General features: G+C 40.3%; 3 protein-coding genes and 1 long non-coding RNA gene across 13 annotated transcripts; 2 read left to right on the plus strand and 2 right to left on the minus strand.

Moving 5' to 3' along the window:
- Nucleotides 1-193: 193 nt before the first annotated feature.
- On the minus strand, nt 194-14,178 carry LOC107272067. 10 transcript variants are annotated; one of them, XM_025089347.1, is made up of 4 exons: nt 2,648-3,110; nt 2,206-2,394; nt 912-1,091; nt 194-825 (listed from the first exon to the last, which is right to left on the minus strand). In XM_025089347.1, the coding sequence occupies exons 3-4, from the start codon at nt 1,081-1,083 to the stop codon at nt 494-496; spliced, it is 504 nt and encodes a 167-aa protein (XP_024945115.1). In that variant the 5' UTR covers nt 1,084-1,091; nt 2,206-2,394; nt 2,648-3,110; the 3' UTR covers nt 194-493. The 10 variants fall into 10 exon arrangements, with proteins under 10 accessions (XP_024945115.1, XP_015604301.1, XP_015604298.1 ...); XM_015748815.2 differs by lacking the exons at nt 2,206-2,394; nt 2,648-3,110 and adding an exon at nt 14,137-14,178; XM_015748812.2 differs by lacking the exons at nt 2,206-2,394; nt 2,648-3,110 and adding an exon at nt 12,468-13,569.
- Nucleotides 3,184-4,238, plus strand: LOC107272068 (CDGSH iron-sulfur domain-containing protein 3, mitochondrial). Its single transcript, XM_015748816.2, has 2 exons — nt 3,184-3,556; nt 3,710-4,238. The coding sequence occupies exons 1-2, from the start codon at nt 3,488-3,490 to the stop codon at nt 4,061-4,063; spliced, it is 423 nt and encodes a 140-aa protein (XP_015604302.1). The 5' UTR covers nt 3,184-3,487; the 3' UTR covers nt 4,064-4,238.
- On the plus strand, nt 6,223-11,753 carry LOC107272066 (putative glutathione-specific gamma-glutamylcyclotransferase 2). Its single transcript, XM_015748811.2, has 4 exons — nt 6,223-7,483; nt 10,002-10,037; nt 10,441-10,703; nt 10,776-11,753. Exons 1-4 carry the CDS (start codon nt 7,337-7,339, stop codon nt 11,041-11,043), a joined length of 714 nt encoding a protein of 237 aa, XP_015604297.1. The 5' UTR covers nt 6,223-7,336; the 3' UTR covers nt 11,044-11,753.
- Nucleotides 14,179-14,859: 681 nt separating the features above from the next.
- On the minus strand, nt 14,860-21,101 carry LOC107272065. Its single transcript, XR_001538820.2, has 8 exons — nt 20,005-21,101; nt 19,474-19,783; nt 18,878-19,380; nt 18,576-18,807; nt 17,187-18,436; nt 16,854-17,107; nt 15,806-16,756; nt 14,860-15,739 (listed from the first exon to the last, which is right to left on the minus strand). It is a non-coding gene; the product is annotated as an uncharacterized LOC107272065 (long non-coding RNA).
- Between the last annotated feature and the right edge of the window lie 3,727 nt (nt 21,102-24,828).

Consider the following 24,828-nt stretch of genomic DNA (forward strand, 5'->3'; position numbering starts at 1 on the left):
AATAGTCCACTTTTTAAAAATCACTTAAAATATATTTACATTTCGTTCCTGAATTTTCTACCCTTCTGTTCCATTAAGACGATACCACAGTTAGATGAAGGCGTATAAAAAAAAGGTTGAAAAGAAAGGAGACATACTCTTGATCAAAGGAAAACTTACGTATAGAAATAACTTTGCCTGAACGAAAATTATATTTAATCGTTTTTATATCTAATTATATTTAAACGTCAAATTTTCCAAAAATTATACAATTATACAGAGTACAGGGGCTGAAGGGGCACAAGGTGGATACGAAGTCTGACGACTATCATCGGCTGTCACGATAGGACAAGAATTTCCAACGATTTAAGTTGTTCATCCTCATATTTATTCTTTACTTTTTCTATCTGAGCTAAGAACTCTTCTATAAAGATGCCGTTCTTCCACTTGCCAACGGGATATCTCAATAATCCAAACGTAAAAGGCCAAACTTCAAAAGTCTACACCCGAAGATTTATAGGATGTCTGTTAGCTTCTCCTGGAACGATTCTCGGCTCTCTGGTATTAAATCGAGATCAGTACGAGTCTCATACTCATCTTCGTCGAAATCAATTTTATTTTTATTTTTAAGTTGGCCAACGTGCTTTAAATAATCCAGGGCAATTTTAAATGTGTTGTGATTCGATGGAATTTCCAATAAATTCGTAGGCACCCGTTTCCCATAACGACTTCCCATGAAGAAGCGATCCCCCCTTGGAGAAAGTTCCACAGCCTTCGACACGAATTTCGTATTTCTCTGATTGGTATCGCTTCGCCCGTAGCTGTTGCCGGACCATAAGAGAGATTCTGCGAAAGATCACACAGAACCATAAGGAGTCAATTCGACGATCTTCATCTAGCAGAATTTTCGACTCAATTGTAAGGATACTCACGGCCTTCAGATTCCTGACGTTTCCCATAACGGCTCTGGGTGTAGAAATTCCTCTGGCAGACGACGATGGAAACCAGAGCGCACCCCAGCCACAACCACGTTAACCATCTTAGAAGATCACCGCTGCCCGTGGAAAAGGAGTTCCCTGCCGAGAGGAACCTGGGGTTCATCATCCGTCACTCTATAACGGAACCAGAACAATCGAACTTCTTTAAGGTATCTCTATGCGGCGCCTATGTATTAAATATATTTAACATAGCTAACAACATAATCCTAAAGATTTCATACATTTATACTAATTATAAATGCTGGCTCCTATCATGTGATTTTTTTTCTTTTGTCAGAGTAACAATTCCGTTCCGTATTAACAATCAATTAACCGTCAATTAACTAGCGCAACACTGACTGATATTAACAAGAAATCTGCTTCGTTCTAACACAGAAACTCTAATCGTTTCCATCAGAAACAAACGCTAAGGCAGAGCAGAAAATACTGTGCTCTGTTTTAGCCCGAAGCGTCCCTTATATAGTCGGTTTGGAGCGCGTTTACTCGACCACCCACAGGATACTTCATCCTCCTTACCCTTTCTCATTCCTCCTCCCGAAGCTAATTCATGTCCTGAAGAGGAGCCATGAGGGCAACGGGCAGCAGAAGGAAGTAGCTGGCCAAAAACAACAATCGGAATGGTCGCAATAGACACTTGCGGATCGCAGACCAAAAACAAGTCAGACGAAGAAATTTTATTCCCGACGTCTCCTGGTCACTAGGTACTTTGACGTCGCGCAACTGACTAAATCGTCAAAGACTCCGATAAAATTTTCTCTGTTAAAAATATAAATATTTTTATAATCCTAGAAAGGGAGATCATCTTCTTTCTGTCTTCAAATCATACCAAGTGAAAAGGAGATTCGACGTCCAGTCAATAGTTACTTTTTGAAGAAATTAACTATAAAAGCCTCCTTGACGAATGAAAGATGTTACCAAGGAGACAGTCGTCGCATTCATTCAGGAGCTGTCGTCTACTATTAGCGGAAATCCATGGTGGGCTTTCTTGGACATTGTCATGTCAGAGCTTATGTATGTCTCTGGTTAATCTTAGTTGAAACACAACAAGATCTAATCTTTCTGAAATCACCATAAAATTAGACAGAACATTAAATTCCCATGTAACAAATTCGCTTTTATGTTTCCTCTCTCTCCTCTTACTCCTCATCCCTTGCTCCTGTGTCTGCCTTGTTTAGCAAAAGGTCACGATATACTTATGTCTATGCATGTATGTATGTGTATTAGTTACCTAAGAGATACGTAAGTCCATTTAACACCCACGACATTTGAGAATAATGAAGACTTGCCAAAAACATGAACATCTAATCCAGGCAACAAAGCTTTTCGAATAATCGAAATACATTTGACGAAGATTGTTCCTGAGAAAGTTTTCTGCAGTGCTGAATTCACCCTCTGTCCGAAGATTCTTTTGGAGTTTCTGTAAAAATGTAATTCGTAAAAATGGCCGTAAGATTCGCGTCAATTTGCAAAAAGATTAGATTCTTGAAAAATGATACACCTGCAAGGCAGCAGAACGACGAAGACGAGGATAAACTTATGGTAAAATTTGAAGACTAAATTTACCATCTTTGAAAAGATTCTTGAAATTTCAAGTCGAATCCATTTTCCCTAATTGCTTTATCATGTAGTCAATATATTACGAAGTGTCTATAAGTACGCAGTTCACTTACGTGAAGGATTGCAAGCTCCATTTTCCCTTTTACGTCTAAAGTTCAAATGGCTGATCTCCAGAAATTGATGCTCACTTGAAGAATCACGGAAGGAAAAGACTCCTTGTCTTTTTTTGGTTTTAAAGAGATATGAATTTCGTTGCTACAAGAAACTCTAATCCTGTATACCTTTTTCAGGAATATGACATCAATATCATTGAGATGGAAGTTCTTCATATAGTAAAACGACTTTCGTATATTCATGATAGTCGATTTTGGAAATTTTACTGCAAGATATCTTTCGATATTTTTACGATTTCTTCTTATGCTATATCATAATAATTTTATCTTCTGAGTGAGATATCCGATCCAGAACCCATGTATGTTATGTCCCTTTTATATCTTCGTATTTTTCCTATTATTGGTACAGCAGGTTAAACGACATCCTACAGATCGGTTAATCAGTGGTTTGTACATCGATAAGAACTGTCACGCACTACCGATCGTGCGTCAATTATCGATTAATGGCTAACTGATTTTGATGCCTAAACATAATAAAAAGAGTAATGCTGAAGCACTGATATAGCAATCGGACCATAGCGTAGTGATAACGTTAAATGTTATTATAAGAATCCACCATACGGCTCTTCAGTTTTTAATGAAAATCTACTATGGAAGCTCTTTTCCTAGAATAGCGACAAGAATAATCTGAAGAAGATTTATGTTGGGATGCTTAATACCCGTTCTATTGTAGTACGTAAACTTGCTTTCGGCAGCACCAGGCAAAGGTTAGGAGTTCGTGAGGCTAAGGTCCGCTGCCAAGTTAGAAGTAAGCGAGGGATTATTAGAACCTAGTGAAAAATGAATGCAGAAAGAGCTGTTGGTAAATTAGCGAGATATCTTCGCTCCAGTTGCATTAGAAATGAAAAAGTAAGTTTAAGAACTGTGTTCATTTATTAAATCATAAATATTTAGAGTGAAAACGAATCTAACCTAGTTAATAAGCTATTGTACATAACTATTGATATCTTCCTGATGTTTTATATATTTTCTGTCTATTGTCATGTTTTATGTGTTTTATAGGTATTACGATTTTCTACAAAGGCTGAGGAGCCTGAGATACCTACAAATCCATTGCGAGAAGTATATAGTGCCACTGGGCAAACACAGAATGGTGTTATATATGACAATAAACCCTTTAAATATCGCTGTGAGGCTGGTAAAACGTATTCTTGGTGTCTCTGTGGACAAAGTAAGTCTCAACCCTTCTGCGATGGCACTCATAAAAATATATTTCTGAAGATAACCATGAGACCCATTCGATTCACTGTCCCTAAGACTAAGGACTATTGGCTGTGTAATTGCAAACAGACTTCTAACAGACCATTTTGTGATGGTACGCACAAGAGACCAGAAATTCAGGAAAAGAAGCGTTAGGGTATCTTTCATTTTTATTCTTGTGAAAATATATTATTAATCTCATTCTTCTAATGTAACAAATTCTGTCCGATGTACAGTGCTTGTTCTAAAAAATCAAGCTGAATACTTAGTCTTTACATTTATTATTTTGTCTTTTATTAAAGTACAAATAAATGATGTGGTTAGAGAACAACAGTGTATTTTATTTCTTAAGACCTCACCATGATAGACATGTATTTAGAATATATTCTTCGGTATATATAGTTTTAAAAAAGTACTAACAGCTGTTCCTATCAGATGAACAGCAAGCAAAAGATAAAGAAGAAAAAGAAAAGATGATTACCGCAAAATCGACTTATTTTAGTGGTTGGATCCATTCGTATTAAGCGAATTTGAATTAGTTCGCCATCTCTGAGGTAACCAGTGAACCTTGTAAACAAGATAAAAAGTAAAATCGAATTTATCGTAGAAAGTTCACTAGTTGTCCCAGAGATGGCGCCACTTATCATGCCCAGGAGGTGCTGAGGTGCACAGATATACATATATATATGGTTTACGAAAGATTAGCAATAACAATACCATTAGAGATATATTAAATATTTCAACGCACTATAATAATATACAAATTGTATGTTATATGCGCTACCATTTTGGACTTTTCCTTTTTCAAAGGACATTTTAACAACTTAGTTCTTAATGATATACTAGGAGGAGAGTAAGGGAGACATAGGAAAGAATAGGAAACTTAAAAATAAAGTAGAAAAGTTTGGTGGCAGCAGACAGGGAAGATATTAATGAAGGGAAAAAGAGGAAGATTGTTAAAAAGAAAAAGTGAAGAAGAGAGATGGTAAGGACTGAGGGAACAAGAGGAGAATAAGATGCGTAAAGCGTATGCACGAAGACCAGATTATTCTGGAGGATCGAGAAAAGAGAACAGTAGAAAAAGTAGGAAAAGTAGGAAGTATAAGAGAGCGAAATGGGCCCCACCCCGCCCATTTCCGTGAGGTCCTGCCTCTCCTGAAGGTAGCTACGACCCCTCCGAGGCCCCATAAGGGACCGTGTTTTTTTTTGTTTTTTTTTTTATTGAGGAAAACCCCCGAGTCCTGCGGCTTTCGCGCACAGGACTAGGGGGGAAAAACCTCAGGAAGGAAAGGAAGTCGGGTCGAGGGACAAGAAAGACGCACAAGGGGGTAAGGTGAAGTTAAACGCGAAATAAAAAAATAAAGAAGTTAAAAAGTAGAAAAGTAAGTAATAGGGGTATAAAGATAGAGATTAAACAAGGAAAGAGATAAATAAGAAAGTAAAGAATAAATAAGTATAGAAAGAGAAGAAGGTTGGAAAGGGATAAGAGGATTAATTCAAAAAGACCAGTATAGGAGACCGGCTCCAGGAAGAATGAGCGCTCAGAGTCCGGACGCTGCCTTCGGCGCTCCCCCCACTCACCGAGTCCAGCACGACGAAGTTTCGCACAACTTCCAGTACTTCTAAAAATTCTTGGCCAGGATTTCTGATTTGCAAATGTTAATATCTAACTTTATTGATTCAATTAATTATTTTAATATTCCAAACACTTAATTTATTAATATTTCAATTTGAGCGTAATTTATTTTCGACATTCTATGTACATACAATTTCAATTCAGTTTTTTATGAATATTTCTAATTACTGTATAGCAGCAGCGGAACAATTAAGAAAACTTAAGGAGCATTTAAGGAGCAAGTTTTTAGGCATCAACAAATAAATTTTTATCTTCCGACGCTAATTTTCCGACGGTGGTCGACACGTGTGCAAAGTGATAAGTTATGCTATAATACCATCTGTCTAGAAGTCTTATCAAAACCAACTGATACTATTTCACGTTTCAAAAAAACCATTTATCAGACAAAAGATAAATTTTCAGTGCTACCGATATCATACGTAATTATCCTTACGCAAATGTACATTTTCCTACTTCACTTTAATCGCTACCAAAACAAACAGCACCTTATTAAGCAATAATATTTCTATTGAAACAGTCCAATCAGAGATAAGACCTATAATCGATAAAATCAATAGTTATACCTAGAACTGTCAAATAGCACGGACAAAGCCTTTGTCCGTGAAGATCCTAAAACCATGAGAATTTCAAAAATTTGGAAACTAAAGCAAGTAAACAAAATTTCTATTCTATGAATCCCGTTGAAAAATAACAAGTTCAATTCGAAACACAATTTATAATGAACAGTAAAATTTAAAAATAAAACGACTAATTGGATCATAACCAAAAGTCACCAGGAATCATTTAGCTGTGCCAAAGGCAAGACCCTGTCTGACAATTCTCAGCAACCAAGCACTACCTAACTCACGTGTCGGAATTGGTACGTGTAACGCGCAGGTAACGTCTACCTACGAACGGTATTGAAAAGTGAGGTAAATGCACTGTTGTAGCGTGCAGCGACGAAAAGATGGAGTCTGCGCCGTTAGACAGGCGACCAGCAGACTCGTGTCCGACTCTGCGTCAATCGCGTGGTGCCGTTTCATCATCCACTTCCACAGCTATTCAGCCAGACTTTACGTTTCGGTGTTCGCTCACTTCAGTTCCGTCAAGAAACAGAAACAACGTCCCTAACAGTGCGGACTGATCGAGTCAGTGAATTAGTGTACTTGACTGACAAGTTAACCTGTAACAATAGCCTGCAGCACCGTCGACCCACCGGCGCGAAATGACAGAGAAAGCCAAGTGTAAAGTGCCACTAAGCAGTGTTGATAATCATTTGAGTCAAATACGATAAAGTGGGAGTGAGTCGACTGGTCATTCGACCGAGCTGAATAATCGTTAGACTCGATCAAGTTGAAGTTTGTCGGGAGGGAGCGACATTGACTTGCGAAAATGTCTGATCCCGATCCTCCGAGTTTATTAAATGGGGGCTCGCCACAAGGAACGAGCGCCAGAACTTCGTAAGCACTGGTACAAATTGTCTCGAGTCTGTCAGTTGATTCTTGAACGGCGTAGAGGAAGCATCGTCCTCGATCCTTAGGCCAATTTTGTAAATATAGTTCTAATTATTGACAAAGCTCATTTTCATGAGTATACTCTGTGATATCAAGAAGCATTCGAAGGACTGATTAAATAATGGAAATTTCGTAATGAAGTAAATGGCCATTTTCTTTTCCCTTTGATACTTTGAAAACGGGCTGTGTTAGCAAGTATTTATAACCAGTGTGAGTCCTCGCCAAAAAAGTTTCGTACACGCGCCAAATTAAGGAAACAAATATTTAGTCATCGTTCGACGAGATTATATCCTTACGAAGATGGAAGCTGGACTTTGGATTTTCGGCTATGGATCTTTATGCTGGCATCCTGGCTTTGAATTTGAAAAGAGTCTCACCGGCTTTGTTAAAGGATTTGGCAGAAGATTTTGGCAGGGAAACACGACGCATCGCGGGACTAAGGATAAGGTAACGAAGCCTCTGATCATTATTTTTTATTAATAACTAAAACTATTTATATTGTGATAAGACTCTCATTCAAGTTACGCTTGGCGTGCTTGTGTGTGAAATCCGGAACGAAGAGCAACACTGATTTCTTCTAGTGACACGATTATTAAACGCACCGTTCTATCATTGAGATCTTTAAAGAAAATAAGAAATTAATACAGAAAAAAAGAAAATACCGTCTACCCGATCCGATTCTGCCAAACTCACAGCTCGTTAAGAAATTCTGAAATTGGTCTGTATTCAAAGTTCATGGCGTGCGTCATTTTCGTGGAACGATAATAAAGTAAAACTTCAAATAGATATGCATTACGAACGTGGGATAAGACAGTCTATACAGTAGAGTGTTTATATATTAATTTTCTTCTTTCTATATGCAGAAGCACGTACTGTCCATTTATTGAAATCGAGACTGAAACTAGCATTTGTTACAATGAAAAGGTGACCAAACTTATGAAAAGCGAAATCCATACCGACCAGGGGAATAGAATTACATTACAAAAGGACAGAAAAGTTATACTGGAATAGGATAACTGACCAAGGTATTGGATAACCAGAACACTGTAGTACAGAAGGTCCACGTAAAGCTAAACTTCTGAGTGGACCTAACCAATTCACCTTGGAGTTACTGGAATTAGTGTTCTTCAGGGTCTTCGCCTAAGGGCTCCCTTCGTTAGAGGATTTTAAACGTCATTTTATATGCATACACAGAATAGTTTCGCACAGACTTTTGCCAACAGTACTTTTCCATTGTGTATCGTTTGCTACCTGATTGGAATGCCTAGAAGAACTCTTGGCACGTTTTTCACAGATACCAACTTAGTGCATATTTCCACCGCTCCAAGCTTCACGTGTGCTTTGTACCAATTTGACCAAATTCATGATTCGTAATAGCGATTATTCTACTTCCTGTCATCAGGATCCATTAGAGGAGGGCTACAGTAGATATACGTGGATGGCGTAGCGATAGCGTGATCTTTAAACGACATGAATTGCCACCACAGAATGATGCTGAGTATCGCAACATGTCTATGGTACTCGGAGAATAATTTCGAAAGGAAAAATTGTGGTTTATGGGTCTAGATTTTGAAGTACTCTCGCATGGTAAACTATTATCTTCTGCCCACTGTTTATGTGAATCTCTAAGTTTCCTAAGTACGGCGGAGAATCGTCAGAGAGCGCCATCGTCGTTCGCTCCTGATTATACAGCAGGCAACAGTCCCGTCTGGAAATAAAGAGACGCGAAATAATCTATAAATATTACGATTATTTCTCAAGCTTCCACGATACCGGCACGTGAAATCGTCTCAACGTTTCGCTAGCTCATTATCGTCCATATGTAATCATAGAGACGCATTCTAGCGCTATTTTATAAATAATTCAAACGCTACATTCCATAGCTTAGGACGCACCTAATTTCGCAGTTAGGACATTCCATAAGAACAGATGACGAGCTGTGGATTTATTCGTGGTCCCATTCAATTTTTTATTATGTTATTAATGAAAATTGTTACCGGCAGAATTCTTATTGCTATGCACCAGTTGTTGTAATGAACAATTTTTTTTTTCAATTAGACTCATACTTTAATTATCAAGGTGGCCCAATTAATCGACTGTAACGACCCTTTCCAGCCTGAATGGTTAAGTAATTACAATGTCAATCATGGAATAGATTGGTTTTAGCGACCGTGGCCCAATTCATTTTATTTAAAAGGCCCCAAAATTGACATATTTGTTAGACAATGATGAACCGAACGACACAAAGAATATTTAATGATATTCTGCGTCAACGAGGTAGTTGGGCAAAACTTTCATTTTCGATGACCTGATATACTGATATGAATCGACCGTACGCATATGTGTTTACATAGGAACATTTTAATCTTGTAAAAGCGATTAGAACGAGCGACCAGTGATCTTTCAAAGAACTTAGTGCACTAGTCAGTGATTCTCAAACAAACATATATGGCAGTGTATATTTTTAAATTACATTTACGTTATGTATACGGTGCGTGTACTTTGCCGTTTACGTAATAAAGACAAACACCTGTTGCGTCCATATTATAGGAAGACCGCAGTGAATTTCTTTACCTGCATCAAAGGAAACGACATTCGCGCATGATGCAAGCGTTGGCAGCCATTTATTCGAAAGAATTAAAAAACCTAAAGGAATTAAGGGTGGCTTCCGCATTCCTCGGGAGCATGTGGACTGCACGTAACAGACGCCTTTAGTGCGCATGACATTGCGAGGAAAATTTAGTTATGTATTTAATTTAATTTGGCGCGCGCTCGTGCCAAGGTCGTCATCGTGATAGCTATAAATAAAAAAGTTATTTTGAAAATCCCGCTTCTTTCGGGGAAGTTCACCGAACTCCGTCCAGAACGCTGACGTTGTAGATGCCTCTGGCGAACAAAGGGAAATTCACACGAGCAAAAATAATCGCAAAAAGGTTTAACGAAATTTTTGTCTTTATTGTTGCAGCCCGGACGCGTGGCGACTCTCGTCGAGGACAAAGATGTGAGTTTAGAAAAAATCTTACTGCTATCTTCACTCATTGTGCATTTATTTGCCTTTAATTTTTCTCCTCCGTATCCATAAGTAACCAGATTATACTAGAAGCTCGGACGTGATAAAGTAGCTTTTGCACTCGAACTATTGCAAGTTCCCTGAATGTGTGCTATAAGGAAGTCTGACGACCCTTAGAACCAAGAACCAATAACACATTCCGTTATACTTATTCCTTTTAATCGACTTTCATATGAAAATTATCAGTCAGATTGTTTTTTTGTTTACGCCAATGATTCTTTTCGAAAGTCGACGATAAGAGGACGGAGACGGAATTTCATCAGCAATTTTAAAGAAATTCATTATCATTATCTTGAAACTCGTGAAAATAAAGATTATTTCTTGATATTTGTAGGGCATTGTCTACGGCCGAGCTTTTGAGGTCAAGGGGGAGGCCGCTCTGCCATATCTGGAGAGAAGAGAGTGCACGCTCGGAGGTTACCTCTCGATACTAACCCATTTTCATTCTCGTGACGGCACTCGAAATTTTCCGGTTTTGGTTTACATTGCTACGAACTTGAATCAACATTGGCTTGGCGAGGCTCCACTTCACTCTATAGCGCGACAAATAACCGAATGCTCCGGACCCAGTGGACATAACGTAGAGTATCTGTTGAGGCGAGTACAAATGAAACATATATTATACCGTACATCGATAAAGAAGGAATCCTAATTTTGTGTCTTTTACAGACTAGCAGATTTTATGCATCATCATCTTCCTGAAGCCCACGACGAGCATCTTTTTACATTAGAAATACTTGTTAGAGCAAGAATCAAGGAGCTTAATCTGTGCCTAAGGACACTTATGGGCAATCGGGAATTTCACATTGAAATTACTGAGGATGATATCAATCCTGCTGACAATGAGCATGACGACGAGAACAATATGCTGAGACAAGACTCGTTTCAATATATATCACGAGTACCGCCAAAGACTTTACGCTGCTTGAAAATGTAGACAATTTTTATATTTCATTAATGCGACTCTGTGGATAATGCCGGACATTGATAAAGCAGATTCGTATGATGATTCAACTATCGGTAAAGAAAGCCGCTACTATATATATTAAATACGTTATTATCGACGGAATGAGCTCTTGCAGTGGGAATGAAAGATAAAAAATAACCCTTTATCAAAATTTGATTGACGAGTACTCTAAAATATTTTGTATTTCTTATTATTTCTTTTGGCTGTACCAGATTTCAGAAATGCGGCATTTAATTACGAAACGGCATATGGAACCATGGCAAATTTTGTGATGATTGTCTATTCCCTCAGTATTGCTAGATGATAATCGCGCGAGCCTCAAGCGGACTCGAGAACACTAACCTCATCCGAATTTCACGGATTATTTTTAAAAATTTTATAACTTGTACATATTAATATATACGAACATACATATAAATTAATATACTCTATAGTACACATGTGTTTTGCTCTCGAAGTATCCTGGCGGATCATTCTGTGATCACTGCCTTAGCCAGGTGTAAACGCCTACGAGTCACGCGTCGTTCCTAACAAACTCGTACGTAGAGTTCGATTAATTTTAATTTATAAATTTTTATTGCTTTAGGCTGTAAGCTACTGTACTTATAAGATTTCACTTTTTATCTTCTTATCAAAATGATCAACATGAATGGTTCAATACAAGGATTTGTGGCAATTAACAATTTTCATTACAAAATCACGTCGTCCTTCACCTACCATCTCCTTTACCTGAACACCACAATTTATTAACACGTAAGAACTACTGAATTCCCACTGAAAAAGAATTCGAACCATGAAATGTCATAATAATTCTTACCACGATCCCTGGGGTAATAACGGAAATAGGAATGGGAGTCGAAAAGGGATGTAAATGGTTACGTTATCCTTGCGGAAAACTATCCCGGAACGTCGTCTGTTTCTCGTCGCACAGGATAAGTGCCGAAAAGCATTAAGCCACCCATCCTACGGAACGATGCTCCCCCACGTACCAGCCTTCCCAGGACAATCCCTTTTGGTTTCGACCAGTAAGTTTTTTTCCTTAGCCAACACAGCAAGGATGCGAGTCAAATTCAAAGCGACACCGTGACCCAACGAAATTTCTGATTACGTGGCACAAGTAAACAAAAAAAAATATACAAATTGATTCCAGCAAAAAAAATTTTCAATCCGCACGACTTTCTCACAATTTCTTAGGGCAGGAGTACTTGCCGCTCAATTTTTTATTCTTTTTATCCCATCTCCCGCATTGCTCCAAGCTACTGGACTTAACGGAAGGAAGTCCAAAGAGGACTGTACCGAGACAACGATGAGAGTTCATTATTTTCGCTCGGCAGTTCGCTTCGTGCCGTTAATGGGGGTTCGCCAAGAGGTAACGTTATCCCCGAGATACTTACGCTTTATCGCCGCGGTGCGTGACGAACGTTCGTTCCGTCCGAGCTCGAGTGGGCTTCCCTGGGTTCATCTGCCGACTTCCACATCTTCCTCCCTAAGGGCGCCCTAACGCTGGATCCTCCGGCCATCCGCATATCGTCCTCGTGCAGCAGCACTTTTCCCGTCGAAGTCAAGAATCAGTAGCGTGAAGCAGCCTTGTATATTTTTGGGATTTTATTTTCTCTGGCTCTACCGTGGGAATGCTACTTTGATTTTTTTTTTACTTTAATCTTATTTCCTGGATATTATTATTACTATTATTATTTACGGGACATTTTTTGGACTCCCTCCGCGTTATGCACTTCGTGCCTATCCCACCCACTTTATTCACCCTCGAGTTCACGTTAATTACCGGACGAGTGCGTTACTACCTCGCCAATTAACTTGGGAGAAAGGAGAATCGAACGATCGACGCTCTCTTGCACGGGTTATCGGCCTCTTATATAATTTTTTTAAACCCTTTTCTTTGATCCGCTTCTATTTGCATCTAAATACCCATGTAGGATATATATAAATAACGCAGATAGCCTATCCTTAATTAATATCCCGGTAAAGATCTATTTTCAAATATTATACGAAAAAATTTGTCTACTTAAATAAGAAGAAACAAGCTGACATAATTAAGCGTAACAAGTATCAAAGTATCAGGTGAGCAATGTAAATAATAATACGGTGCACTGAAGCGGCTGGCGGTTTGGTAGTCACGACAATACCAGAGCGAGAACTGCTAAAGAGACACAAAGTGATCGGCGAGCGAGCGAGCGAGGTTTCCTAGCATCTCAAGCAGGATGCGAAATGGTGGCCACGGGTGAGCGTCTCTTTCGTCTCTTTCGACTCGTTTGCCCGCCGGCTGGCAATGCTACCTTCTCGCGAAATGCCATGCGTCACGCCAGCATCGCTCACCTACCCTTCTGTACCCTCTGCAGCACACTGGGACATAGGAGTCCGCGAACTCCCCGACCCGGGTCCCAATTATTGACTGTAACGTAATTCTTTTAACTTATGACCCGACACCGATAGCACAACATACGAGAACGACTATCTGCGAGAACCAACCTACGTGACCTTCGGCCGTCCACCCGTCGTTCGTGCATCCGCAAGCCAGGCGGGCGCCAGCCAATTCTTTTTCCACCGGGAACTGACGAGCCGGTATAAACTGGGAGTTGGGGTGGAACAGGCCCAACTCCGCCAAGAACGAGAACTCTGACGGAACCTATCGGACGAGGCGATAGCTTAACGGATCCTGTCGATTTTTGGGGACGCGTAAAATCAGCAAACGCTGATACACGAACACGAACGGGAGCGGACGGTTACGGAAATGCACGGCCGCTCAGGTTGCTAGGTTTGAGGTAGAGAGGGTCGGAGTAAGAGTCCGGCAAATAGTGCGAGAGACAGAGAGCGACGAACCGAGAACGTATCAGAACGAATCTTAATTGTCTATCGAGATCCCTTCACCAATTAATAAATTGGGAATTCTCACCGGAGCTGGTGCAGCTAATCCGTGGAGGTCGAGAAGTGCATCCAAAGGACACTGGTGAGCACTGCACTAGGGCACAGCACTACACCTCCGTAACACTCACAGGAATTCATAGAATTAGATCCTTTCACCAATTAATAAATTGGGAGACTCACCGGAGCTGGTGCAGCTAATCCGTGGAGGCCGAGAACTGTATCCAAAGGACACTCTGGTGGACACTGCACTAAAGCACTGCACTACACCTCCGGAAGACTCACAGGAATTCATAGAATTGCCTGGATATCGCGAGAACAACGCGAGAACTGTACGAAACGAGAACTTGCTATACCGTAGCGAAACACGGCAAGAAAAACTATCAACAGATAGCACGGGAGCGCGATGTCCCTCGTGACACCTCGGTCGGTGACCCGAGACAGACTGCTTTAAAGCAGTCGATTGACAATAGCCAAATCCGAGAACTAATCATTCCGATTGGTCGAGAGCCTTATAACCGATAATTTTTCTATGTCCTTCGAGTCGTCCCTTTAAACCAAATCGAGAGCGTTCCTTAACGAATCGGTACGTAACTCCTGGAGATCCTCCACGGCCGCTTCCCCAGGGCATCGGGCGACAGCTGGGCACCACATCCTCAACTAGGGCAGGAGGTTCCTCTCCTGCCCTTAACCATATCAAAACTACCTCCGCCCGCTCTACAGCCCTTTTCCCAGCCCGGGCTTCTGCCGGTCCGTGGAGACGTCTCCGTCGGGTCGCCTCCTCTGCCGGGCAACTCGGTACGTCGAGACCATCTCCCCACGGCAGATTCGAGCACCTCGACCTCAACTAAACACTAACGAAATCTCACGAGAGCCTTGACATAACTGTACGAATCAACCCGAGAGCGTAGCTTCTGAACAGGGTGGCGACCCGAAGGGAACCAGAAATCGAGAACGTTATCTGTATCGTTAACCGGAGCCGCCTTGGGACCGTGATTCGAAAAATCACGTCACATGACATAACCTGACCCAGTATCCTAGGAGGACGACGCGGAGGCGACGAGCTCGTTCATTAAAATAGACTGCAGCGCCGTGAATAAATAAGATAAACTTTCCCCATACGCAGAAACTATATCTATAAACTGGTAGAGATCGAGTAAAGTTCCAGGGGCCTTATAACAGGGACCCAAGATACGACAGAAGAATGATCAATAAACGCCAGATTATATAAATCTTATCGGTACCGATGATTAAAATCAATCAGGTAGTATACATCAGCCGGGAAGATGAAAATACCAAGGAACAGAATGGGCCCTATTACATCAGACCCCAAGATCAGTCTTTACACTTCATACGTAAAAGGGAGAGAAATGAGACAATAAAAAAAAAGATAAAAGGGAAGAGAAAAAGATCAAGATGAAAAATATAAACAGCCCCCAGGCCGCAGCAGCAGGAGCAGACTCTTCGCATTGGAGAATGTGTAATTTCGATCAGGCCCAATCAGCCAGTCAGGTCGGCCCCTCAGCTCCGCCGACACTGGCCTCGGAAGCATTCCGATACGAAGAAGCTCGTCGTCGCGTGAAAGTTGTTCGCCTCCTCGTTCTCCGCCGTTCTCCAGGTTCTCCTCCTTCGCCGGCAACATCTCCTCGCCTCGTTCACCTCCGCGATCCACGCCGAGCACCCGGGTATCTACGCCAAGAGTTCACGAAGCTCCTAGTCTTCTACATGGCCAGGATTTATCCGATTGGGACTCGGCAGTCTGCAGCCACTTGTAATTGGTACTGATCTGAAAACAAACGAACTAGAATCCAAAAATAGAAAAACAAAAACTATCCAAGAAAGTGTCAGATACCTTTTTTTATCATTAGTTTCCATTGCCTCCCCCTCCCCGACACCCCCCCGTCGCCCCAGGCAACCGCCCAACCCTCCGGCAGGACACCATTGTTACCACTTCTTTTTTCTAACTGCCAATATCACATAGCTTTGTGTTTTCTAAAGGTATCTACACAGTCATGTAATGGTTAACGTGAGCCGGGGCCCGTGACTCATTAATTTTGGTACACCTGTGCCTCTTTTGGGCCCCTTATGACTTTGTATGCATATGTGTATATATATATAGAGAGAGCACGAGAGAAAGAGAGACGAGACGTCGGGCACACAGTCGAATACGTCTGTAGTCTACTACGTCTACACGTCTATCGCAGCCCGACCTCTCGTATACCAATCTTGTGGTTAGAATGACTCTACGCGCGACCAAATTAAAACTAAATACCAAGCCTCTTATCCGGCTGCTGGCTTAATGGGACGATGTCAGATAGGCCAACGCAACCAGAACCAGATACTCGAACCGGTACCGGACTCGGTTCGTGCGGCAGGTGGATGACGCAAGGTAGATGAATCTGCCTTTTCTCTTTCTTTAACTTTTATATGCATCTTCAACAAGCCCGTACCGACAGTTTTATACGAACGGATACAGTAGGCCGATTAAATATTGCAATTATAAATATTCGTACTTTGACGAGAAAGTCCAGCGGGATCTTATACTCTACAAGATACGGTAGTGCTGATCGACTATTACGCAGTGCTTTGTTATTCTTTGTTACACAAGTAGCATAATTGTTAGAAATAATAAAGGAGAAGTGCGTGATAGAAAAATGACATCGGCCGTGAGAGAAGCGCGAAAAATGAAGGAGCGCAAATATAGAAAGGAAGGTTTATCATTTTTATCTGTTTTATCCTTCTAGTCCTGACGCTGCCAGTGCCTCTCGTGTTTTCTTCTATATTTGTAGACGCCATAAATTCGCTATGGACATATAAATACAGTACAGTTTCATATAGCATTTATACCGTTCGAATGATACAGATATGGAGGGGCTGATATATAACTGATATATACTCACCGACGTGTATGAGAATATCGGCGTAACGAGCAAACAGCAAGCGAAGTACCCATCCGTGAGATCCTGCAACGCATCCTTCAAACCAAAGCGAAAAGCCACTTTACGTAAGCCACGCTGTTTTATTCCGTTCATTTATGTAATGGCAGAACAGTTCCGGTCCTCGCAGACCCAGGCCAGGTCCCCTTCTCCTTCAGGGTCTCTGTCCATCCATATATCCATCCATCAGTCCGGTCTCCATTCTAAGTGACATATAACTACTCCATGTGTACGTATTATATATATATATATGTATTTGTTCGCAACTCCTACGGAGTGGACACTTCTTATTCTTACCTTGCTATTTCTTATCCGGCATTGTACGTTTGTAATAGACGGTATATATAAAGCGTCGGGATGACTCAGGATACGGGCGTTGAGTAATAGAGATTGCATTGACTAATAATAACAAGAATAACGGCGAGCTGGAAAGTCATAGTCATCGAAAATCGACGAGGACAGATCGGCGATGATAGTTGGCATTAATATATTGGAAGATTGGTATGGAGGACCGACGCTCGGCGTCGGTGCGTGGGGAAGACACGAAGCGCCATCGGTATATACTGTCTCTTCCAAAGATGGCAAAGACCGGTAATAAATTGCGTGGGAGTTACTGAAAAGAGATAGAGATAGATTAAAAAAAAAAAAAAAAGAATAATAAAAGATCTCCATACCGCAAATAGATGTGCGGTTATGATGATGACGATGATGATGATGCATCATGATCGTGCATTGCAGTACCACTTGGTCATCAATGAGAGAATTCATTTTCTTAGTAAATTATTAGCAATATGATTTTTTTTTATCGAGACCAGCCTCGATGGTATTGAGTGTACGACTGTTTTGCAGATTGAAATATTAGTATTGATATTAAGATGCTTTCACACAGTATCTTCAGAGAGTCTACATTGGATAGCAACAGTGGCGTAATGCGTCCCAAGTCGACTACTGCACCTCTTATAACTTTTTGCAACTGTCATCCATATTGCACTGTTGGTAATGGGCCTACGTAATTACACGTGTGTACGATGACACTAAATTACCCAGGAAGACGCAAAGGAGCGTCACGTGCTTCCAATGATACTTATGACAGTGCAGTGAAGGACGATGACAACGATGCTATGTATTATCAGACCCATCTATGGGGACCCTAGGGAAATAATGTTGGGCCGCCTTTGGATCCGTTTTATTTAAATGACCCCAGCAGCCTCTAATGTCATCTTTCTCTGCCTGCACCTTCGTCTACCTGACCTAACCTATCCGATCCTCAGGGCTCGTCCTCGTCCTCGTCTTCATCCTCGTCTCAGGATGCTGAGCAGCGAACCGTTAAGTTTCGATTTCTTAAAAGTAGGAGAAGCTTTGCATAGCTAATGATAGCTGTGCCGCATCAGCATCGGTTGGGACTATAGCAGCCACGTGTGCCAACTCTGGGCTAGATTATGCTGCCCCGACTGTCTCTATAGTGTTTCAGTACTTCTGTCGCTACGTGTATACGGACTTTAGCTTGCCAGTTGAGTTCCTGTACTGTGTGTATATGCAGAGAGGAGCTGAAATGTCAGAAAGAGAATTGGCCTGGGTGAATAGTCGCCAGTCATTTTCTTTTCTCACTGTTGGCTATGGTTATGCATACATGGAATATATAACTATACATGGTGTTTAGAGAAATAGAAAAAGGGCAGATGTTACCTTGGATTACTTGTCAAATATTTTAAAGATCGAGGCGATACGCTTTTCTTGCTATTGACCCAAAAGTACCTTCAGATGATAACTGGTCAGATAATATCTTTAGTTCTGGTTAATGTCTCGTTAGAGACTTTGTAATTGGCTTAGGGCTTTTTCCCTGCTATACGTGGAATATTGAATAATGAGTAAAAGGACAGATGGAGCCTCATTTCTTTTTGCGTTATCGGAGTTTTCACTGAAAAAGACAAAAATGGCTTGATGCACTCGATACCTTAAGTAGCGTTTAATCAGATAATTGAACTCACGTAAAATCCATTGATACATCCACTGTTCAGTGATCAATGAACATAGCCTAATTCGACTACCGGTCTCATCATAATGGCAGGATCGTTTCGGGTGGAAGTTGCATAATTTGAATCGTGGGAACCGATTAGATCGCATCCGGCGATTAATTTTGATACATCATTTTTTTTCCAAGAAACAAGCAGTCTTCTGGATACCTTCGCGTCTTTCTTTTTCAATTTGCGTATCGCCCCTACCGGTCTTTGATCTTGCGCAGCCTTGCGAATTCTTATCACGCCGAATCTGATGGCATTAAAAAAAAAAAAGAAATATGTTTATTTCCATCAGATTCCCACGGATCACCATAAGTATCCCATTCTCTTCACATAGGTAAACCTATTTGCTCTGGACAGACGTATCTATATGCAATACACATTCTCGGTACGCATTACCTATGTTTGGATACAGCCAGGTATATACAGTGCTATACAAAATAGATTGTCCCGCTTACAGCGTGCGGACGCACCTTTAAAATATAAATAGGTATACATAGGCGCCGCTCATATGGCTTATCTTATGGGTTTATATATATCTATATGTACTATTAAGAAGATCTTACTTATGGTGTAAGTCGCGTATGTCGAGAAGAACTTTCACTTGCCCTCCGGTTAAGGTAGATGCGAGTAATCTTAAAGGTATTCTTAAAGCGATGCTCTGTACCTTACCTCAGTCCTTTTTCTCCCTTTTATCCCTTTTTACTTCATTCTATTCTCTCTCGTTATTCTTTCAGGTACTACAAGTGCTCGCCACCTTCTGCAGCCACCTCGGGCATCCCCATTTAGCATTGCAGAATGATCCTGCCGCGATTAGGCGAGCGAGTCTCGTTTAGCGATTGAGAACGAGATTCAGTGGCTACAGGCCCTTTCATTCTGCAAAACCATATGATTATCGAATAAGAATTTTTTTTAATGAAAATCCATTGTATGCTAGATAGAATAAAAAATGTGTCGTTACAAGGTCTCTTGCATTTTTTTTTTCAAATAGAATAATTATTAGTTAAACGTTTGACGAGTTACGTATTTCTTATCAGTGACATTTGCGTAATCGTGTTAACGATCTCGAATGATTTTTAAATAAAATAGATATATACCTGCCACGCAATAGGTATTCCTGTTTGTAGTAACGCAGAAGCAGGCGCTGCACATGTCGCTGGGAATTTATAAGACGGCGATTTATCTGAGCGATATTGGCCGCGTCTCACAGCAAAGTCATGGAATTACCAAGTCTTATGCTGCAGGAATACTTAACATATCCGGTTAAGGATCTTGAGGAGGATTCTCGATCGGAGTAAAAGGTCCTTGCCGGGTCTCCTCTTTATGTATCCTATTTTTTCTCTCGATGTTTGTTCTTTATTTTTTTGACCTCTCCGCCTCATCGTGTATATCTATATACACCGTGACTCTTCTCACTGAGCTACCTGGTAGTCCAAGTGGAGTTTCACTTTCTGCCTGGCAGACGATTGCGGTGTCGTTAAAAGGTAACCGCGTTTACGGCTCGCGGATAAACCCGGTTAAACGTGGTTAAACGCGAGTCCCTCTCCGCTCAGTAAGTTAGGTTATGGTTAGGTTAGGATAGAACTGACTGTACCGTAGAGAGTAGCTATTCTCTTGTATCATTTTACTGCGACTCATCCTCCTTGAAGCGTTTATAGTTCTATACTGTTTCCGAGTGGCAACTTTCACATTGGCGGATATAATCGGTTTTTGGTAAATTTCACAGTTTCTACCGTCCGTCATCCGTGCCGAACCGGAGAAATTTCTGACACGCGATCCTTCACGATTCCACTTATATTTAAAAGAGGATAAAGAGGATTGATCATCGTGAGATCACGATGGATTAATTTATTATGCTTTTATTGACTGGCACTTGGAATTATCAGAGCTGTAACGTGTGACAGCTGAACATGCCATTTTGGATACTACGCGACTCACGGTCAGTCAAGATGTCGGAAGTCGACGCGGTGGCGCTGATGTTACTTCCTTCTGAGCAACTAGTAATTCTTTAAATTCAAATGTTTCGTGCACATCGAACTCCTCCTTTTTCTTTTTCTTCTTCCCGATTCACTAAAAAACTATAATGAGCAGTTTGTATTTAATTCCGGTTATTAACCTTCACGGCGTGGCGCTGTGCCGACATTGGGTGGGAAAGACGAATAATTCCCACTGGCCAGGATTTATTAAAACGGCACCGAAACTCGTGATTAATTACAAAAACCGTCTAATTAGATACGCGCCGTTAATCGTACAGGGGCTCCTTCTGGAGCGTGCCGAGCTGTGTCTCACATAATAAGGAAATTCACAGTAGGGTACGAGAAATTTGTGGAATACGCGAGAACGAGAGGGCACGGTAAAAATGGCCGATTTAATTATAACGAGGAACCGGTAAGAACTTTTTTTTTTTGTGGACTGGATAAAATAATAAGAAGGATTTATGACACAAAGTATGAAGAAACACACGTACGTAAGTTTTCAATATATCATTATTAACCGTTCACTGTGGTTTTTTTTCTCGTGACATCGTTTATATTGACAATTCATCTATTTACACAATATCAATAATATTAATAATATTATTAGTAATAATAATTAAATCATCATTATACACTTCTACTACAAATATACAGATCTCCTTTTGCGTCTGATCTTCCTATTATGTATGTCTATCGTGTATTCATTACGCCTGGCTATCCGTGTCATGTGAATGTGTGTGATGTGTCATGTATTTTTTTTTTCAATGCGTGATTCTTCTTTTTTATACAAAAAGGTATACTATTCCGTCTTTACAATGTATATAATACCTTCGATTCTCTTTATAGTATATCTAAAAAAAAGGAGATGCATTGTTACCAAAAAATTGGCTGGACTGGCTCGTTTCCATTATTCCTATTTTCTTAATGGACTTAATTCGCGGAAGGATAAGTTAGTCCGTTCCTATTTGGAAATTCACGTGAAGGAGGTAAAAAGGAATTTCAACAATAGATACTGGATCTTTAACACGAACGTGTGGTACATGGGGACGGTTACGAAATTTTCTTTTTTTTTTCTTTTCTTTTCTTAGTCGGAGGGGAGAATGAATATTTTCTACTACGCGTTTTCAAGGAACAGGGAAGATTCTTATATATATATAACGTATCGTTATATCAAATAGTCCAAAGAAGTGTAAGTACAAAAAAGTGACAACAGCTTTATTACATATTATATTTCTATAATATAATCGGTTTAATATGTATATGTACGTGCGTTTTTTTATTCCTTTGTTTCGCTTCTTTACGATTCTCATTTAAATCTCCCTCGCGCATTTTAATTATTAGGGTCGGCCGATCGAGCGTACGGCGACTCGATCTTTCCCAGGTTCGATCAATAGTCCTGGATCTAGGGATCGATTGATCGCGAGACGCTCGGCCGATACTCCGAGCCTGACTTAGTTGGTAATATTTTCGTATAATATTATTTAACAGGAACATTATCGAATCTTTGTTCTTCTTCGTCGTTATCAGCATCATCATTATCATTATACACCGTTATCGTATTCGTCCGCGTATTCGTCATTATCATTACTATCCTTATCATCATCATCTACATCATCGCTTCCACTATTTATAAATAAATAAATTGATTATCATAGATAGAAAAAAGAAACGGTCATCTGACATGGCGCGATTCCGACCGTGCTGCCTCCTACCGGGATTCTCGAGATTATGAAAGAACGAAAGCTTTCTCGCGAGTAAGTGGATATCGTCACTTTCACTTTGGCTCAATCGTCACTTATTTTTCGAATTTTCCCACAAACTTTTTTTTTTGGATTTCACGAAAAGAAAAAAATAAATAAATACACGAATTCCGGAAACACCTCGCTGACATTGAATACGTTGCTCTCGTTCTCGTGAAAAAAAGAAATGTACATTTCTGCGAATCGCAAGAAGATCGATCACGTCTAGATCATTTTTTTTTTGTATTTCATCATAGTCGTTCGTATTTCAAAAACAACTATTTCAAATAGAGTCGATCTGACGTGTGGACGTTCTCGCGATTTACTATCGATTCTATTTTTTTTTTTTTTTTTCACGAGGACGAACATGCGCACATTTTTTTTTTGACAACACATGCGCAGCTTTACACACGAGATAGAAATATGGGACGTCATGTACCGTCATTAAGATTCCTGTAGACACGAACAATTTTTCTATTTCCGATTTGACTTATAGACATCGGCTTGGCGCAGGAAAGTGTTTTCCTTCTTGCACCAAGCTAAACCGTCGGATACAAATGCAAGTGAAAACGAGCCTTTAGCCGACCCGGAACGATTTGGCGAGTAGGGTTTGCCTAGTGGGAATCCCAAGTCGCCAAATCTTTGAAATAGAAAAGAAAAACTCGTACAAAAAAAATAACATACCCATCTCATCCCACATTTCGGTCTTTCGAAACAGGAACAAGAAAAAGAATTATAAAAATTGACAATATGAAAGTACAAAAAAAAAAAACGTCAGAAAATGTCAAGTAAAAAAAAAAGATAATGGCTCAAAGAGGCGACACGATCTTCGGGTGCGAAATCGGCTAGCCGATTTTTTGAACATGCACGCACGCACGCATTCTTAATAATTTTCACATACGCACGTTTACGCATCCGCGCAGACATTCACCTACACTTAGCTAAGCATGCATACATACTAGGACGCAGTCTCAGCCGGAAATGAAAAGAATATGGACAATAAACGGAAGAAGAAGAGAAGAAACATATATCCGGAAAATTACTGGAACAATGATAATGCGATATACATATAATATAATAATTAATAATATTAATAGCAATCGTAATAATTAATAATAGTAAATAACAATAATAATAAATTAGTTCTGTACAGAGTTGCTTCGAGCATGATAATATTAATACCTAAGACGGGCGGAATTGCGCGACCGCCACCACAGCATCGTCATCCTCGTATAGTAGTCGTCATCATTATGATTATCATCATCATTATCGTTATCATCATCATAATCATAATCATCCTCGTAATCGTCCAAAACCCCCAGGGGCCGTCGTATCCCTCTCGCATTTCGCCCCTTTTTTCGGTATCGCACAATTTTACAAAAAAAAAAAAAAAAAAAAAAAAAATATATATTTTTATATATATATGTATATATAGAATAATAATAATGACGCAAGTTTTCGCGAACTAGTAAATTCTTCGAAGCGATGACGTCGCTCGACGTCATCATTATCACTATATATGTCTCGCAACCATTCATTCGTATAACCCATACACACTGGCATGTACACGCGTAGGGCCCCGGAAATGAAGGGCGCATCAGTCGTCAGGCCCAGCAGAGGACTATTTTTTCTTTTTTAATAACGCACACGTACTCGAACACACTGACAAAATGGACATTACGAAAAGTCGATTCACTTTCATTTTCTTCATCTCGTTCGCCGAGGATACACAGTGTTGACAAACGAGTAAATGTGAATGCGCAACAAGTACTCGTTTGAAATAATAGTAATAATAATAATATTAATAATAATAATAATAATATTAATAATAATAATAATAATAGACTGGGCAAGTCGCTCCAAGACAGTCGGTGGTTCCTTAATTTTTGACTACCCGCTACACTGTATATCCTCACTGTGACTTTTAATTCCAAGATCAAAATTGATCATCGTATATCTAATATGGGTTTAACAGGGCAGGAGAAGGAAGAGGAGGAAGAGGAGACGGGGTCAGAGGACTCCGGTTCCATGGGGGTCTAAGGGGGCCATTACACAGTTATACACTGATGGCTTATCGTTACAGTCAAGGGGGGCTCAATGGTGACAGTACACCTACCTACCTAGTATGTATCTCTCGCATGAGAATGTCTCTTTAATTCCAAGGTGGATGTATCGTAGAAGCAAATGTAGAGCGAGAGAGTGTTTC

This window comes from Cephus cinctus, unplaced genomic scaffold (assembly GCF_000341935.2).
Source record: "Cephus cinctus unplaced genomic scaffold, Ccin1 Ccin1_scaffold1102, whole genome shotgun sequence".
NCBI classification, from domain to species: Eukaryota; Metazoa; Arthropoda; class Insecta; order Hymenoptera; family Cephidae; genus Cephus; species Cephus cinctus.